The sequence below is a fragment of the Apis cerana genome, linkage group LG10 (assembly GCF_029169275.1).
Source record: "Apis cerana isolate GH-2021 linkage group LG10, AcerK_1.0, whole genome shotgun sequence".
Classification (NCBI taxonomy): Eukaryota; Metazoa; Arthropoda; class Insecta; order Hymenoptera; family Apidae; genus Apis; species Apis cerana.
In genome coordinates this window covers 4,736,912-4,756,578 of record NC_083861.1, presented here as the reverse complement: position 1 = coordinate 4,756,578, position 19,667 = coordinate 4,736,912, and the positions used below count along the sequence as shown (strand labels likewise).

The window sequence follows — 19,667 nt, the reverse complement described above, 5'->3', positions numbered from 1 at the left end:
TTTTGAGTAATGTAAGATAGATATAAGATGTAAGATATATGTAAGATCGATGTAAGATCGATGTAAGATCGATGTAAGATTGATGTAAGATCGATGTAAAATAGATGTAAGGTTTTGTATTAAGATAGATGTAAGTTTTAGTATTAAGATCTAGTATAAGTTAAATTTAAGATATCATCGATGGACAACGTTGGACGACGATGGATAAATCATTTACCAATTGTATCATATTTCTTTTCTACCTTTAAGATTTAGTTTATAGATAATTAATTGTATCATTTAATGTACTCGTCAATTTGTTCAATAAATTCAACCTGATGGGTCTCGATGCGTAGTCACCTCCCCGTGGGTGAGACCCGGTAATTGGTATCGCTTTTCATATTTTTCATTTAAAAAGATATCTTGATTTCCATTCGAAAATTTTTCGAAAAGCGATGCCAAGCCAAGAACTACGCACACCTTCAGTCTAGTCTAAAATGACTTGTTTAAATTATTTTGATTAATAAGCAATGGATTAGATTGAAGGTACTAATAAAGTCTTTTACATTCGATGTAAATGACAAGATGCGCGCATCATAGATTTAAGTATAATATAAGATAGATTTAAGACTTAATATTAAGATTTAGATTTTTATTATAATTGATTATACTCGATGGAAATGATAAGATGCATGTATCTTAGATTTAGGTCTTAGTTTTTGAATAATGTTAGATAGACATAAGATGTAAGACAGATGTAAGATAGATGTAAGATATATGTAGGATCGATGTAAGATTGATGTAAGATCGATGTAAAATAGATGTAAGATCGATGTAAAATAGATGTAAGATTTAGTATTAAGATCTAGTATAAGTTAAATTTAATATTTCATCAATGGACGACGTTGGACGACATTGGATCACCATAATCAGCATACGACACAATTTTTAATTTTTTATAATTTCTTATATTCGATGTAAATCATAAGATGCATGCATCTTCAATTTAGGTCCTGGTTTCTAGAATTATGTAAGATGGATATAAGGTTTATGATAGATGTAAGAAATATGTAAGATCGATGTAAGATAGATGTAAGGTTTTGTATTAAGATAGATGTAAGTTTTAGTATTAAGATCTAGTATAAGTTATATTTAAGATATCATCGATGGACAGCGTTGGACGACGATGGATAAATCATTTACCAATTGTATCATATTTCTTTTCTACCTTTAAGATTTAATTTATATATAATTAATTGTATCATTTAATGTATTAGTCACTTTGTTCAATAAATTCAACCTGATGGGTCTCGATGCGTAGTCACCTCCCCGTGGGTGAGACCCGGTAATTGGCATCGCTTTTCATATTTTTCATTTAAAAAGATATCTTGATTTCCATTCGAAAATTTTTCGAAAAGCGATGCCAAGCCAAGAACTACGCACACCTTCAATCTAGTCTAAATATGATTGCTTTAAATTATTCTAATTAACTGTCTATGGACTAGATTGAAGGTACTAATAAAATCTGTACAAGGTTATTCTGGTTAATTTTTTCTTGTATTTGTATAATTTTTTAAGAAAATTTTAGCAATTTTATCTTTTTTCTCTTTTTTTAAATAAGACCAGAATGTCTTTGAATATTAGTTAATAAACGAATATTAAATTATTATTATTAAGGACATTATTTATATCCGTATCAAGATACTCTTCTCAACTTAAAGCGAAAAATAAGATTCTTAATTCTTTGATATATCTTTCGTTTTATTTTTCATCTCAGGTGGTTTCATGTGGTCCTTCGAATCGTTTCTTACTTTTTTCTTCAATTTATCCTCATTTCTATCTTCGTTTGTTGTTTCTTTTTTATTTATTTCAAGTTATTGTCAATCACATGTAACGCAACAGTGGCAAGAGTTGTTAGATTAGTACTTTACTTCCAGTGGTCAGTCAAAGGTCCGCGCTCTGATCGATTGGTACCACCGAGTACTCGATCAGAGTTAGGTCTTACGGTAGAACAATGTCTTTGTTAGCCAACACAGGTGGTCGAGGATCTTCCTCGTTCCTTCCTGTGTTGCTGGGACAAATATCTTCTTCTGTTAGGCCGCTGTCGTAACTTTTGATTGATAATTGGCAAGTATCGTCTATTCAGCGATTCTCCACTGATGTAAGTCGTAACATGAGAATGACAATGATTTATAGGATATTCCTCTTTTTCAATTATTTTGTTATTTTTATCGATGACGTGTCTTACGTTTTTCTTCAATATTTATTTCTATTTCGTTTTGCTCTTCGTTTTGAACATTACAATTTTCTTTTAATTAAATAATAAATTACTTGAAAAAATTTTTCTATTTTTGCTGTAAGTTGATCAAGAAGAGTATTCTTGATATCTTGAAAATAGATTTAAGATTTAATATTAAGATTTAAATTATAATATTTGCATTGTAATTTATTATATTTCGATAAGATGCGTTTTTAGACGTAAGTCGTAGTTTTAAGTGTAATATAAGATAGATTTAAGATTTAGTATTAAGATTTAGATTTTGATTATAATTGATTATACTCGATGTAAATGATAAGATACATGTATCTTAGATTTAGGTCCTAGGCTTTAAGTATAGTATAAGATAGATTTAAGATTTAGAATTAAGACTTAATTTTAATATATTCATTGTAATTTATTATATTTCGATAAGATGCGTGCGTTTTAGACGTAAGTCCTAGTATTAAGTATAAAATAAGGTAGATTTAATATTTAATATTATGGTCTAGAATAAATTAAATTAAGATTTCATCGTTGGACATCGTTGGATGGCGTTGGACGGCGTTGAATCACGATGATCAATATAGGATAATGATTTTAATTTCCTTTTTATAATTTTTTATATTCGATGTTTCAGTGGACATCAATGGACATTGATTGACATTACTGGACAACGTTGCACGACATTGGACGACGCTGGGCGACGATGGACGACGCTGGGCGACGATGGACAACGCTGGACAACGATGGACGACGCTGGACAACGATGGACGACGCTGGACAACGATGGACGACGCTGGACAACGATAGATGACGCTGGATGGCGTTGAATCACGATGATCAACATAGAATAATGATTTTAATATCCTTTTTATAATTTCTTATATTCGATGTTTCAGTAGACATCAATGGACATCGATTGACATTAGTGGACAACGTTGCACGACGCTGGACGACGTTGCACGACGCTGGACAACGTTGCACGACATTGGATGACGGTGGACGACAGTGGACGACGCTGGGCGACGATGGACGACGCTGGGCGACACTGGACAACGTTGCACGACATTGGACGACGCTGGACAACGTTGCACGACGCTGGACAACGTTGCACGACGCTGGACGACGTTGCACGACATTGGACGACGTTGCACGACATTGGACGACGTTGCACGACATTGGACGACGTTGCACGACATTGGACGACGTTGCACGACGCTGGACAACGTTGCACGACGCTGGACGACGTTGCACGACATTGGACGACGTTGCACGACATTGGACGACGCTGGGCGACGATGGACGACGCTGGGCGACGATGGACGACGCTGGGCGACGCTGGACAACGTTGCACGACATTGGACGACGCTGGACAACGTTGCACGACATTGGACGACGCTGGACAACGTTGCACGACGCTGGACAACGTTGCACGACGCTGGACGACGTTGCACGACATTGGACGACGTTGCACGACATTGGACGACGTTGCACGACATTGGACGACGTTGCACGACATTGGACGACGCTGGACAACGTTGCACGACGCTGGACAACGTTGCACGACGCTGGACGACGTTGCACGACGCTGGACGACGTTGCACGACGCTGGACGACGTTGCACGACATTGGACGACGTTGCACGACATTGGACGACGTTGCACGACATTGGACGACGCTGGACAACGTTGCACGACGCTGGACAACGTTACACGACGCTGGACGACGTTGCACGACGCTGGACGACGTTGCACGACGCTGGGCGACGATGGACGATGCCGGACAACGATGGACGATGCTGGATGGTGTTGAATCACGATGATCAACATAGAATAATGATTTTAATATCCTTTTTATAATTTCTTATATTCGATATTTCAGTGGACATCAATGGACATCGATGGACATCGATGAACAACGAAGTGACGTTGGATCGCGAAAATCTCTATAGTACAGATTTTAATTTCCTTTTTCTAATTTCTTATTTTCGATCAGTGGACATCGATGGATATCGGTGGACATGGGTAGATATTGTTGAACGACGTTAGGTGATGGTGATCAACATAAGATAATGATTTTAATTTCCTTTCTATAATTTCATATATTCGTTGTATGGATGAATATTGATTGACAACGTTGGATGACGATTGGATGATATTGATTGAACGATGTTGGATCACGATAATCAGTATACGACAGATGTAATTTTTTTTTTACAATTTCTTACATTCAATGTAACTATGGACAATATTGAACGAGATTTGATCACGTTAATCAACATACGACATAGCTTTTAATACGATTAGATTTCTTTTTTATAATTTCTTATATTCGACGTAAATCATAAGATGCGAGAGTTTTAGATTTAATTCCTAGTTTTAAGTATAACATTTTTTAGGATAGATTTAAGATTTAATATTGAGATTCAGAATAAGTTAATTTAAGATTTCATCGATGCATATCGATGGACAACGTTGGACGTCGTTGGATCACAATAATTACCATACGATATAGATTTTTAATTTTTTTATAATTTATAATGATTTCAATTTCATTATTATAATTTCTTATATTCGATGTAAATCATAAGATGCATGCATCTTAGATTTAAGTATTAGTTTTAAGTATTAGTTTTAAGCATAATATAAGATAGATGTAATATTTAGTATTAAGATTTATAAATAACTAATTGTATTATTTCAATTGTATTATTCAATTTGTTCAATAAATTCCACCTGATGGGTCTCGATGCGTAGTCACCTCCCCGTGGGTGAGACCCGGTAATTGGCATCGCTTTTCATATTTTTCATTTAAAAAGATATCTTGATTTCCATTCCATTTCCAAAATTTTTCGAAAAGCGATGGCAAGCCAAGAACTACGCATACCTTCAATCTAGTCTAAAATGATTGCTTTAAATTATTTTGATTAATAAGCAATGGATTAGATTGAAGATACTAATAAAGTCTTTTACATTCGATGTAAACGACAAGATGTGCGCATCTTAGATTTAAGTTCTAGTTTTAAGTATAATATAAGATAGATTTAAGATTTAATATTAAGACTTAGATTTTTATTATAATTGATTATAATCGATGTAAATGATAAGATGCATGCATCTTAGATTTAGGCCCTAGTTTTTTGAATAATGTAAGATAAATATAAGATGTAAGATATATGTAAGATATATGTAAGATCGATGTAAAATCGATGTAAGATAGATATAAGATTTAGTATTAAGATCTAGTATAAGTTAAATTTAAGATTTCATCGATTGGACGACGTTGGACATCGTTGGACATCGCTGCACATCATTGGATGACGTTGGACGTGGAATCATGATTAACATAGGATAATGAGTTTAATTTCCTTTTTATAATTTCTTATATTCGATGTATCAATGGACATTGAATGACATCAGTTGGATATCGCTGGGCATCGTTGGACATTGTTGGACGTCGTTGGATATCGATTGACATCGTTAGATAAAAAGCATTTAATTTCCTTTTTCGAATTTCTTATATTCGATGTATCAATGAACATCGTTGGACGACGTTGGATCACGATAATCAATACAGAATACGGATTTTAATTTTTTTTTTATAATTTCGTATATTCGATGTAACGATGGAAAATGTTGGACGGCGTTGGATCACGATAATCAACATACGATATAGTTTTTAATATTATTAGATTTCTTTATTATATTTTGTTATATTCGATGTATCGATGAAAAACAATGGACATCGATGGACGACGTTGGACGATATTTGATCACGATAATCAGTATACGACATAGATTTTAATTTCTTTTTTTATAATTTCTTACATTCGATGTAACGATGGACAATGTTGGACGGCGTTGGATCACGATAATCAGCATACAACATAAATTTTAATTTTTTTCTTTATAATTTTATATATATGATGTAACGATGGAAAACAATGGGCATCGATAGACAACGTAGGACAATGTTGTTCACGATAATCACGATAATCAATATAGGATAACCATTATAGGATTTCAATTTCTTTTTTATAATTTCTTATATTTAACGTAACGATAGCCACTATTGGACGGCGTTGGATCACGATAATCAACATGCGATATAGTTTTTAATATTATTAAATTTCTTTATTATAATTTGTTATATTCGATGTATCGATGGACAACGATGGACATCGATCAACGACGTTGGACGATATTTGATCACGATAATCAGTATACGACATAGATTTTAATTTCTTTTTTTATAATTTCTTACATTCGATGTAACGATAGACAATGTTGGACGGCGTTGAATCATGATAATCAACGTAAGATATAGCTTTTAAAATGATTAGATTTCGTTAATATAATTTGTTATATTCGACGTAAATCATAAGATGCATGCATCTTAAATTTAGGTCCTACTTTTTTGAATAATATAAGATAGATGTAAGATAGATGTATGATAGATATAAGATTTAGTATTAGATATAATAGATGTAAGATTACAGATCTAGTATAAGTTAAATTTAAGTCTTCAACGATGGACGACGTTGGACGACGATGGATAAATCATTTACCAATTGTATCATATTTCTTTTCTACCTTTAAGATTTAATTTATATATAATCAATTGTATCATTTAATGTATTAGTCACTTTGTTCAATAAATTCCACCTGATGGGTCTCGATGCGTAGTCACCTCCCCGTGGGTGAGACCCGGTAATTGGCATCGCTTTTCATATTTTTCATTTAAAAAGATATCTTGATTTCCATTTGAAAATTGTTCGAAAAGCGATGGCAAGCCAAGAACTACGCATACCTTCAATCTAGTCTAAAATGATTGCTTTAAATTATTTTGATTAATAAGCAATGGATTAGATTGAAGGTACTAATAAAGTCTTTTACATTCAATGTAAATGACAATATGCGCGCATCTTTTAAGTATAATGTAAGATAGATTTAAGATTTATTATTAAGATTTAGATTTTTATTATAATTGATTATACTCGATGGAAATGATAAGATGCATGCATCTTAGATTTAGGTCTTAGTTTTTTGATTAATGTAAGATAAATATAAGATATAAGGTAGATGTAAGATATATGTAAGATCGATGTAAAATCGATGTAAGATAGATGTAAGATCGATGTAAGATCGATGTAACGTTTAGTATTAAGATAGATGTAAGATTTAGTATTAAGATCTAGTATAAGTTAAATTTAAGTCTTCAACGATGGACGACGTTGGACGACGATGGATAAATCATTTACCAATTGTATCATATTTCTTTTCTACCTTTAAGATTTAATTTATAGATAATTAATTGTATCATTTAATGTATTATTCAATTTGTTGAATAAATTCAACCTGATGGATCTCGATGCGTAGTCACCTCCCCGTGGGTGAGACCCGGTAATTGGCATCGCTTTTCATATTTTTCATTTAAAAAAATATGTTGATTTTCTTTCGAAAATTTTTTGAAAAGCGATGGCAAGCTAGGAACTACGCACATTTTCTACGGACATCAATCTAGCCTAAAATGATTGCTTTAAATTATTTTGATTAATTAACAATGGATTAGATTGAAGGTACAAGTTTTTTTACATTCGATATAAATGATAAAATGCATCTTAGATTTAAGTTCTAGTTTAAAATATAATATAAGATTATATATAGATTTAATAAGATTTAATAAGAGAATATAGATTTAAGATTTAATATTAACTATTTTGACTATTAACTTTTTTAACTATTTTGATAATACCTTAGTAATTTATTAAGTTTTATTCCTTTATATAATTTTTTATAATATAGTGAACTTTGTCCTTCACAATTTAGCCTTCAAAGTCTCATTTAGGCGTCTCTTCTGCAAAATTTACAATAATTGATCACGAAATTTGTACGCAAGACCGGGATGCAATCGACAAAACGTGCCTTGGTAACGCACAATATCGCGATTCGTCTATTTCTGCAACCGTATCAGGCAGTTGGACACGCACGACGAATAGGTGCGGGTCACTGCATTGACAGCCGTGGGTAAAAAACCTAACCTCTACGATTCGCGTTTAATTCGCGCGCGTACACGCCGATTACGTTTTATAATTAAATCCAGGTTCCTCTCGTTTTCGAAAGGGACTCGTGGCAATTTGGTTGCTGTCTAAAACACTGGACGTGGCTGTAATTGGAATGTCCACATGAAGCTGATGAAGTTTTTGCTTCGTTACTTTCCACCAGGTATACCAACCGAGCGGCATGAATTTTTGCAGAAATTAACGTGTGTCACCAAAAATGAAGTATCTCTCTGTATCTTTCTTCGTTTTATAGGCCTCGCCTTGGAGTATACTCAAGGTGGAGATATCAAGACGAAAATGATCGATCTTCTGGATTTGTCTGCCGAGTAATTAAATTTTTTAATCAAGCTTCTTTCTTTTTCATAGAATTTGATACTCTCATTCTTTCTTTTAAGTATATAATATAAATGCTAATGTCATTATCATCTCATAAAATTTTCTTCGCGAATATTTCTATAATTAGTATGATATCGAAAGAATTATCACAATATTAAATTTGTTTTCCTTTAGATATATAATTACTTTCATAAAGCTAAAATTTAAAAAAAAAATCTCGCAGTAACAACTCGAAACGCGATTACAGTCGAAAAATAAAAAAATCAAAACAGAAAAAAAGAAGAGGAAACGTTAAAGTTGCACGTCACAATTAAGCTCGTTGAATTATTTAAAAAAAAAAAAGAGAGAGAGAAAAAGAGAGCGCACGTAGGTGTATAATTACTTGGCGGCAAGTAGACTAGTGGAGTGTACGTGTCGTTTTGCAGAACGGACATAAGAGCATTAGCGGAGAGCATAAAAGCGGCCGAGCCTGTAATAACCGAAAGTGTAATGGAGCAGTTAGTGGAGACCCTGCAGAAGCTGCAAGCCAAAGTTTGCGATACAAACCCTAAACGTTACTACAAATACAAGACCTTGCAGACCCATCTTCTGCCCCTCACGAATATCGCGTTCGATAAACTAGGTAAAAGGTACTCCCGATTAAGATTGCCCCACCACAGTTCTAAATTTAATTACCATGCCATTGAAAGTAATGTAAGGATAAATCAGAAATGGATGGACGAATCTATGTTTTCTAAAATTTTTAAACTATTTTAGGCTCAAAATCTGAAATCTTAATATTTAATAGTTGTACATATATTACAACTATTGATATATTATTCAAAATTATTTATTTTCTGGATGTTTAATTATTTTAATATTTTTGTTTGTAAATTAGATAAATTAGATAAAATAGAGAGATAGAAGCAATAGCATTTTAAAAAGTTAAAAATATTTCAATCTAATCTTACAATGTCTAGTAACCTACTTAAAGAAGATCCAAGAGACTGGTAAAAGTTTATTGCAAAAGTAACTCGTGAACATTCGTGGTGCTATGTTCATATTACCTATTTTATTCTTAAAATGAGCGGGATAAGCTTCTAAAGTTTGACCATCTATTTCAGAATTACCGTCTACATTCCCCTGAAAAGTTTTTACAAAGAGAATAATAACTTCTTTATCATCTGGGATTGTGGAAATGTATCTTTAACAAAGTTTCTTGCAAATTAGTATCTAAAACTATCCTTAATTTGATGAAAACAGAAATGCGGAAGTCATTAAGTTCGATTAATTGTTTTTTTTTTTTACTTCATTATTCACTTTGTAATTTAAGAAAAATTATTTACAATTCGATATAATTTCAGACGATAAAAGAATTATCTTTATTCAAATTTGAAATTTATAGAAAAATTATTTAAAAATTAATGATTTGATTCAATATATAATCTACAAAATTATATTTTCACAATTTGTATTAAAATTTGTTAATAGATGCTTGACAGGCAGCTATGACAGAACGTGTAAAGTTTGGGACATTGACAGTGGAACGGAGCTTCTTACTCTCGAAGGCCATAAGAATGTGGTCTACACCGTGTCCTTCAACAACCCAATTTCGTACGTCTCGTTTAACCATTGCTCTTACGATTCATTTGTACTGCCGTCGACCGGAAACGAGGATACAGTCTTTCTCATGCACTCTTTGCCGATGAAATATCTCTATCTAGAGTCCCGTTGTACACAACACAACGTCTTGAAACGAAGTTCATATTATTTTGTAACAAAAAAATCTAGATAAAATATTTTTTGTTTAAACGTAAAAAAAAAATGATTTCTTTTACGTATTTGAAAAATAACAAGTCGTAGTAAAGAAGGATTTTAATTTAATTTAAAATATATTCTCGATTTTTAATTGTTTAATCGTTTCTATTAATAATTTTTTATGATATTTAGAGACAAAATCGTAACGGGTTCCTTCGACAAAACGGCAAAAATTTGGTGTTCTCGAACGGGTCATTGCACGACAACTATGAGGGGTCATAATGCTGAAGTAGTTGTTGCCAAATTCTCGCCAATTTATACAAAAATTGCAACTGGATCTTTGGACATGACGTCAAGAATATTTGACATAACAACAGGTATCTACATTAAGAGTGAAAATTATTATTTAACATCATTATTTAATATGAATTTTGCATGAAATTTAATTTCATGTTACATCTTTTGTTACACAATTTTATAAAATTCAAGTTACATTCGAAAGATTAATCTTTAAACGAATGTAAAATGAGTAATGAGGATGGATTTTTTTAAAGTAAAATAAAAATTCGTTTAACAGGTGAGGAATTAGGGATATTGAGAGGTCACACTGCAGAAATAATCGCTTTACACTTCAATAACGATGGAAATCAAATAATAACGGGTTCTTTTGACGGCACTGTCAGTATTTGGGATACAAGGATTCTCACGTGAGTTTATTTTATGAAAAGAAGAAAGAAAATTCAACACGGTTATTTCCAATTATCCCAAATTAATTTTTATTCCATTTACAAATATACATACCTTTTTTCAAATATCGTTTTTTCAATCAAAATCTTGAAAATTAAAAATAATAATTAAAAAACAATAAATTCTAAAGAAAGGAGTAAAGAAAGTTTTTATTATATACTTCATATATATTTTTTATTTCCTTGTCACTTCAATTCTCTACTTACTTTTTTCCAGTCGCATATGCGTGTTAATCGGTCATCGATCCGAATTATCGAACTGCATTTACAACTTCGATTGCTCGTTGATCGCCTCATCGTCGATGGATAAAACGGCCAAAGTGTGGGACACGAAAATGAACTCGTGCCTGATCACATTTCGAGGACACGATGACGAAGTCCTGGACCTGACCTTCGACAACAATGGGAAAAAGTTGGCCACTGCGAGCAGCGACACCACAGCCAGAGTTTGGGATGTGAGCACCAATTTCAAGCAGCTGGCCTTGATGAAAGGTCATCGAGAAGAGGTTTCGAAAGGTGATTCAACCATTCTGTTACATATAATGCAAATTTATTATTAGAAAAACTTGACCACCTTATGAATATCTTAATTAGTTTTTATTGATAGGAAAAAATAGGCAGAATAATACAGACAAGGATATGAGTTGATGTTGAATAATCTTTTTTTTCGGGAGGAATTCTAAACTCTAAATTCTTTTTCTTTTTTCTTTTTTAATAGATATATATATTGTTTTATTTAAAATAACAAATTATTGAAAATACACAGCAGAATAGTTTGTACAAAATAATTTTAGAAAGATTAATAATTTGAGAGAGGAAATATTTAATAGAAAATAATGGAGAAAATTGATACAGTGTGTTTCAGTCCAAATAGTCAACATTTGCTGACATCATCCTTGGATAGAACGTCGAAATTGTGGTCTTTGGAAAATGGATGCTGCATACAGACATTAGATGGACACACGGACGACGTGTTCAGTTGTGCATTTTCTTATAATGGCGATACTATTATCACAGCGAGTAAAGATAACACTTGCATGATTTGGAGATGACTCGATTGGTTTCAGGTGTGCCCTTAGCTCTTACTTGTGATTTTGTTCATTGTTTACGTCGTATATTTTTATGCACTTTAAAATGTTATTCATTCTTTTGTAGATTAAGGTTGTCAACACTTTCTTAAATGTTTTTTAATTGAAATAAAAGTATTTTTTTTTTAATATAATTTGAATTTATCAAATTTATAGTGAAAGTGTTTAAAGAAATTAAATTGTACAAGAGGAATCCTAACATTTTTGTAAGTGATTTTTAAATAATTTGAGATTTAAATAGAAATAAATAATGCGGATCTAAGGAAATATTTAAAACTTTCAATCATATAAATTAATTATAAATTACAGTAGATAGTAAAAAACTATTGAAATAAAATTTTTTGTAATTTATAATTAAATTCTATTCAAATCTAAATTTTAAATATTTATATAAACAGTTTATATAAATTACAAATTATAAAAAATATTCCAAATTAATATCTATTTGGAATATTTTATGATCCAATGTAATATTCTCAGCATAAAATAAATGTAATTCTCGAAACTCAACAATGTTACAAATTGTACTATTCTATCGTATTATTCCAGTGTTTCTCAAAGGGCGTCATTATTATCTTACATGGACTTTAAAAATCCATTTATTCCAAAATAATTACATGGACATATTTTAAAAAGATGTCAGAAAAATTCATTATCATAAGATAATAATTTTAAAAATTTTCGTTATTTTCATTCCTGCAACGAAGTTTATTCATTCGAGGAATCACGATGCGAAAGATCAAATCTTTCACACGAGGATAATCGTGAGTCGTTTGCATATTGCAAAAAGAGGATTGCAGCCAAGAAGGAAGTTGAGAAACACTGTATACAATGTATATTTGACACGTAATATCCTAATATCCGCATGTATCGCAACGCACAATCCAATTGTAAATAACAAAATGAGCTTAATTGTACGGAATGCAATATCTCCGCAAGTGAATTGTTTGCAAAGCACAATTATTCACACAATTTCTAAATATATTAAATGAAACGTAATATGGTGTAACGAGGAGATGGTATTTGTTAGCAACGGTTTCCATCAAAACGGAGAAACCACCGCGTCGTTTTATAACGAAAACTCGCAACGAATACTTGTGGCGGGACGTTTAATTAAAAGTCGCCCCCTTTAAAGAGTGGTATTACACCTACGTTGCATTGCACAGCAATTAAAACAATATCGCGTTCTAAAAATTGCGTAACTCTCCACAGTCAGCATTATCAAGAGCGATTAAGTGGCGGTTAAGGAGACGATTATAATAATTTTAAAATGAACACTCGTGATCCTCGTTTCGCGAAGGAACGCTTAATTATTTCTTTACGATAATTTTGATTCAATTTTTTTGCAGCGAAGAAGAGAGTTCAGAGTTTGTACGCGAAATAAAAAGTAAAAAGTTTGTGAAAAGGATTACACCGTTAAAGAAAATTTGGAAAAAAGATTATTAGAAAAATGAATTCGATTTAAATTTTGAGAATACGACATGAGATCCTGCATTTTGAGACAGTGCCAAGAATGGCATCCTCTAAACATGTGTTCTCCAACTTTTAAAACTTGGAGTTAAACTCGACTTCGCTGTATCGAATATACGTGTTGTTTCTAAAATAATTTATCATCTAATTTGTACGCGAAGTGAGCAAAAATTATTCATTAATTGGATTCAGATCTGGATGAAAGTTATATAATAATAATTTGCAAATAATTATATTAATTAATGTTAATCGTTATTCGATAATGTTCTTTGGTCTCGTTCAAAAAATTTGAGGCAAAACAGGTAATTGGAATTGTTTAAGAAAATGATATTTCGAAATAATATTTAGAAAGAAGAATGTATGAATGAATGTGTTTTCGTCGAATGAATGAATAATTTATATTCGTGAAATGACAAATTATTGTAGGAAACAGATTAGGATGTTCCCAAAATGATATTAAAAATTAATTTTCGAGTAATTTGATTTAATTGCGACACGAGATGAAAAAGATATGTTAGTAATTGCAAAATAAAGATTCAATTTAAATTTCCTACGTGAAATTAATACATATGAATTGTGATTTATATTTGGTTTAATTTATATTCAAAATGAATGTGTATATTGTCGTTATTAATAGGAATTTATTAAAGCTTATTATCGTTTAATATCGGTATGAGATGTGTAATAAATTCAGATATATATTGATTGAGAGAAATTTGCAAAATATTTACGTTACGTGGATGTCGAAAGTGTATATGCGCGTAATTTTTGAAAAGTTGTAATTGACGAAATAAATATTTACCCGTTGATCCCTGTTATTTATTGATTTCGAATTCGTGAAAAAACTTTTTAAAAATTTTTAAATATCGTACACGTTTTAAAAATGATACACAAAAGATTGTATGGAAGAAAAAAAGAATTGTATCAAATTGGAACGAGTGGTGGATGAAAGGAAACGAGAAGAAAACAATAGAATGCAGAAAGAATGGAGAGGAATTGTACTAAGCTCTAATAGCTCTAATATTATTGTAATATTATTGTCAAGATTTAGAAAATAATAAAATAAAATAAAAATTATAAATAAATCAATTACAAATTTTCTTAATTGTTTCAACATATAGATATAGAATTAATTAAACAATTAAACATACGATAAACTAATAATAAAAATATAAATATAGAAATAAGTAATATTATTTTGAATAAAAACATCGAAAAATTATATTGTAATTATCATGTAGATAAATATGAAAAATCGTTTCAAAAATTTGTCCTGACAAGTCTCATAATCTTCAAACAGGATTGTATATCTATCGGCCATCGAGAAATATCATCAAATATATGGAAACGTGTCGATGAGTGGGAGAAACTATCTCGAAAGTCATTCGCGATTGTATACTTATGCGAACAAACGTTGCTGCTGTCTCAGTCGGTGTTCTCTACTCGGTCTGTATGACAGTGTCGCATCACTGGGAACGATCGTTTTTTAAAGTCTTTATTTCATAAAAGTTGGTGAATACCCAGTGAATGAAGAGTTAAAAAAAAAAAAAGAAATTTAATTGTACTAATCAAGAAATAAGATCGATGGGGCTCAAAGAGTTAAAAAAATTAAAAGTATTCGTTTTGTAAATACGGATCCGTGTGTTTTGATATCGAATAACGTTTGTTTAACGAAGAAACGAGGTGATGCATTTAAATAACTTGATGTTGAAATTGGTGAAAGAATATAATTTAAATAATTATTTTCGATTGTTTCGAAAGCGTATTTTAATCAAGGATTTATCACTAAAACGATCCTTGTTACGTTTGAATCGATTTGAGATTTTCGTGATTCAATTTGATTGATACAATTACAAATATACTTCAATATATAGCACAGTCTGATAATAAAAATTTAAAAAGAAATCAATAGGGTTTAAGGATTAAAAATATCGACAAATTAAAGAATGCTTAAAAATTGACGAGGATTGTTTTTCTTCGTGAATTTGTTTTCTTTACGCGTGAAAAGAAATTACAAAATTCGAGTGTGTCGATCAAGAACAATGTAAGGAATAGTGATCGATTCATCGTATGTGTTTCGCTTGGAATATCAAATTTCGTGTAAGGAAATAACGCAAGAATCTTTCAAGGTTAAGTAATCGACGTGAAAGTTTGAAGAAGATTGGTGGCGTGATTTGAGGAAACAAGTGGATAAGTTTGCAAGTGGATCGTGACTAATGGAGTACAGGTGCACGTAAAGGTATTATTTAAATTATGAATTTAACAAAATAACATTCGAATATTGAGAAATATCGAGAAATCCTATTAGAATTTTTCTAAAAAACAGGTTAAAAAGTACGAGTTTTATCAGTGACCACAAATAAGATAGCGATTTATCGCAAATATTTAAAGTTTAACGTCGTTGCATATTATACGTTGCACGAGGATATTATTACATAAAATATCGTAATGTTTAAGAAATTAAACTGCTTTGTTTAAGACGTAAGAAATGTCTTTCTGAAATATAAGAAGGTGTTACAGATATTAGTTTTGAAAATATCTTTTCTTTCATTGTTTCTTCTTTATGTTATTTCATATCCTCGATTTTCATTTTTGTTTTCTATTTTTAGAAAAATTACGTGGGAAACTTACATTTAGTTTTATTTTAATTTATTTACTTATTTATTATTCCACGTGAAAAGAATTTTTCTTACGAAGAAGAAAAAAAAATAGTTGAGAAAATTTTCGAAAGAGTTTCAATTTATCCTTACATAATATGACAGAAACCAATTTTCCAATCTTATTAGAAAACTTGCGTCATACTTATCTATAAACAAAAATAGATTACTCAAGATAAACAAGAGAAAAATGTAAAAACATCTAATTCGATAAGAAATTATTTTCCAATTCATTTTCCACGAACGTACATTTAGTTTCTCGTCAAAGTGTCATCAAATCTCATAATGGCTCCGATTAAACTGTAATCACGCTAATTGCACCCGGATTCACGCCATCAGAGAGTCATAATCATAACGTAAATTCGGGAACTTTGATGAGGAATCGACTCGTGCATTTCTTTCTTTCTTTTTTCGGCGAAATTGGGGAAAAATAGATTTTTCAAATAAATGGAAAATTTATTTCCATTCTCCGATCGATAGAGGATTATTTTGCAAATAAACTTTTATATGAAATAACATTTAAACAGTAATGAAATAGTAGTTGAATAATGTTTCAAATACGTATTAATTGGAAATCATAAAAATATTATCTCGAGGTAAATATAAGATATAATTTCATTGAAATATAGGGAAAAACAATATTTCAAAGACAATTTTTAATTTTAACGTTTTATAATATAATTTTAATTTTAACGTTTTATAATATGATATAAATGCAGGACTTTGCATACTTTTACAAGCCTAGATGCTTCAGAGAATTATCACTTTTCGTGACCTAGTTGCTTATAATACATATTTTAAGAGGAAAAAGAAATTGAATAAAAAAATAATCTGATATAATTGTAATTAATAAAACGTATAAAAATATCAATTTATACGTAAGTAAAATAAATAAAATGAAAAAACGTAAGTTTTTTCATTTTTATTTGAAGCATCTTCTATTTTCATCATTCACCATTAAAATAATAAATTATATTTGTTCATGATTTAAGCATTTTTAAATTTGCACAAAGATTAAAATAGCACTGTTTAAACAGTATTTAAGTGAAATATTAAGTTTTTTTAGTTTTCTTTTTTTGGCTGAAATTATTACAAATCCTCGTCTATTCTGTAGATCTGGAAACCGGTTTTACAGCCTTGTGTGTATTTTATTAAACTGACACGTACTTTCGCGGTCCAAGAGAAAGGAAATCTCTTTACAGTGAAACGATCTCGTTGTAAGGTGAATCGATTCGAGCGATTATCTCGCGTTGCTTCGAGGCAATGAGCAATTAAAGAATTTAAGAGAGTGGATCGAAGGGATAAGATCGATTAAATAAAAGAGTGGAGGAGATTTAATGCAGATTTTAATTCTACGTGAAATTTTTGTATCGAAAACATTCGCATCAAAAATATTATTTTTATTTGCAATACGTATTGCAACATTGACACGAAAAATATGATTTTCAGCAAATTCGATCGAAATAAAAGAATGAATGTTGAATACGCATTTTATTTGTGCCATTTAATATACAATCTGTACGATTTAATATACGACGAATATCAGTTCTCTCGTAAACAGAATAATTTAAATAATCAACTATAATAACTATAATAATACATCATCATGAAAAAAATTGTCGACGAATCATTCACGAGTGTATATCCCGCAAATTTATTATCTCTTATTTAAAATAGCAACGAAACTGTCGACGTCAATTTTAGCCACGTCAAAGGAAACAAAACGATCAGAAAATGTCAAGAATCTTCGTCTTAGCCTCAAGCGAATCGATTTAGTGTGAATTCAACGAGTAAAAGAAAAAGACTGAAAAATCGAAAGAATGCACTTTGGAAATGCACTTTTTATTTCCGTTTTAGGTCATAGGTAATTGGATCTAAGTTTCTAAGAGGAGCCCAAAATATTTTTAGAGTTCGACTTGATTAATCCTCTCAATATATTTTTAATGTCTTAAAATGAGATCAGAGCTGATCCGTCATTGATTATCAAGGAGGAAATCATTGTTGCAATCGAGATTATCTTTGAGTAACAGGAATCGAGCTAATTTTCACACCTTGGACAAGGTACAAGTGTCTTCGTCGCGACTCTAATTAGCAATATCACTGAAAAAAGGGAGAAGACACGCGATGAAAGCTCGAAAAATAATTAATGCGGATAATAAATATCACTATTAAACTATTATGAGAAGATTCCATCGATCGAAGATAAAATCAAACAACCAAAAACACAGCTTAGCAGATTAATCTTGTTCCAATAACATCCACGTGTCTGTTTTTATCCTGGTAAAAACTGTCCACTGATTAGTAAATATTTCTAATAGATCTGTATATAATCCTTCGTATATATTTTACCGGTGAGAAAGTTTGGCCGTGCCGTAATACGCACTGCACCACTTGAAATATTTATTTTAATCTGCTCGGTATATCACGAGACATAGTGCATACGTTCCAACAAATTTCTCCCTGTATAGCGATCCAGATTTACCTCTTTAATATATGGCCAGGCATTTTTCTGACACATCGTGCAGCAACGAAACAGCAACGTTTCAGATGTTTCTAAACGCGTCACGAATCGTAGAAATTTCCCCTGATATATATGAAAAATTTAAACGTACGTGGAATTTTGTTTAGGAAAAAATATTGATTATCACAGAAATATCATTTTTAATTGTCAAATTGGAAACATGGTTAGATTAGATTAGATTAAATGAAGTTTATAATACATTCCAATCTTAAATTACCTCTCTATCCACACTTCCCCTGCTTAACTTTTCTAAAAACTTTGGGCCATAAAGGAACATTTCCCGAGTTACCCATCTACTTAAAATTTCATCTCTCTCAAAGAATAACTCCTTAAAAAAAAATTGCTCCGAGCTTTAATTTATCAACGCCCCAATAAAAATTCTTCCAAAGATCCTCCTTCAAAATTCCTTCCACGTGAAACCACGTCGAATATTTTCCTGGATACATCTGTGTGTACGGTGCATTTGTGCGTTCGTAATCATAAAAAAAAAAAAAAAAAGGAAGAAAAAAAAATCAGAAGAAGGCAACGATAAATAAAGTGTCCTGTCAGCATACACACGTCGCTCCTTCCTCCACCATTCGAATCGAATCGGGTGGGTGGCCCTATCCTCCTCGTGATAAAGCACGAATTCGCGCTTCCTTCGTAATAAAAACCGAGATACAGACTGTTCTACAACGTGGATGGTTCTATGCATTGACTCTGAGCGTACGGAAGAGATAAAGCGGCTTCTCTTCGGGGCGATTTATAGGCTGGTGGATTTCCGCGCGTAGAAATTGTAAGGGTAATTAGATTTGGGACGAATGGGTCGGAGA

General features: G+C 31.4%; 2 protein-coding genes and 1 long non-coding RNA gene across 6 annotated transcripts in view; 2 read left to right on the top strand and 1 right to left on the bottom strand.

Moving 5' to 3' along the window:
* The first annotated feature begins 4,980 nt into the window (after positions 1-4,980).
* On the top strand, positions 4,981-14,766 carry LOC107993306 (dynein assembly factor with WD repeat domains 1). 2 transcript variants are annotated; one of them, XM_062080822.1, is made up of 9 exons: positions 4,981-7,817; positions 8,068-8,463; positions 8,554-8,626; positions 9,062-9,265; positions 10,107-10,229; positions 10,566-10,750; positions 10,951-11,080; positions 11,337-11,635; positions 11,975-14,766. In XM_062080822.1, exons 2-9 carry the CDS (start codon positions 8,424-8,426, stop codon positions 12,169-12,171), a joined length of 1,251 nt encoding a protein of 416 aa, XP_061936806.1. In that variant the 5' UTR covers positions 4,981-7,817; positions 8,068-8,423; the 3' UTR covers positions 12,172-14,766. The 2 variants fall into 2 exon arrangements, with proteins under 2 accessions (XP_061936806.1, XP_061936807.1); XM_062080823.1 differs by having other exon boundaries at positions 4,981-8,265; positions 8,362-8,463.
* LOC107993307 (uncharacterized) overlaps positions 11,126-19,667 on the bottom strand; it is a 42,366-nt gene continuing 33,824 nt past the window's right edge. The window contains exons 4-5 of one of the 2 annotated variants that reach the window (XR_009831558.1): positions 11,327-11,649; positions 11,126-11,206 (exon numbers count right to left, since the gene is read on the bottom strand). This is a non-coding gene — a long non-coding RNA (uncharacterized LOC107993307). Of the gene's footprint in view, positions 11,650-19,667 lie in introns of both variants that reach the window. The other variant, XR_009831557.1, reaches the window with a different exon arrangement.
* The window catches only part of LOC107993305 (solute carrier organic anion transporter family member 4A1), a 40,420-nt gene continuing 35,825 nt past the window's right edge, over positions 15,073-19,667 (top strand). The window contains exon 1 of one of the 2 annotated variants that reach the window (XM_017049663.3): positions 15,073-15,916. The gene's annotated coding sequence lies outside the window, so the exon portion shown is untranslated. The remainder of the gene's footprint in view (positions 15,917-19,667) is intronic. The other variant, XM_062080818.1, reaches the window with a different exon arrangement.

Bases quoted from the DNA above. Each gene is read 5' to 3' on its own strand.
- LOC107993306 (XM_062080822.1), top strand. From the start codon at position 8,424: ATGAAGCTGATGAAGTTTTTGCTTCGTTACTTTCCACCAG. The intron at 8,627-9,061 runs GTAATTAAATTT...GTCGTTTTGCAG, and splicing joins CTTCTGGATTTGTCTGCCGA to AACGGACATAAGAGCATTAG. The intron at 10,230-10,565 runs GTACGTCTCGTT...TATGATATTTAG, and splicing joins TCCTTCAACAACCCAATTTC to AGACAAAATCGTAACGGGTT.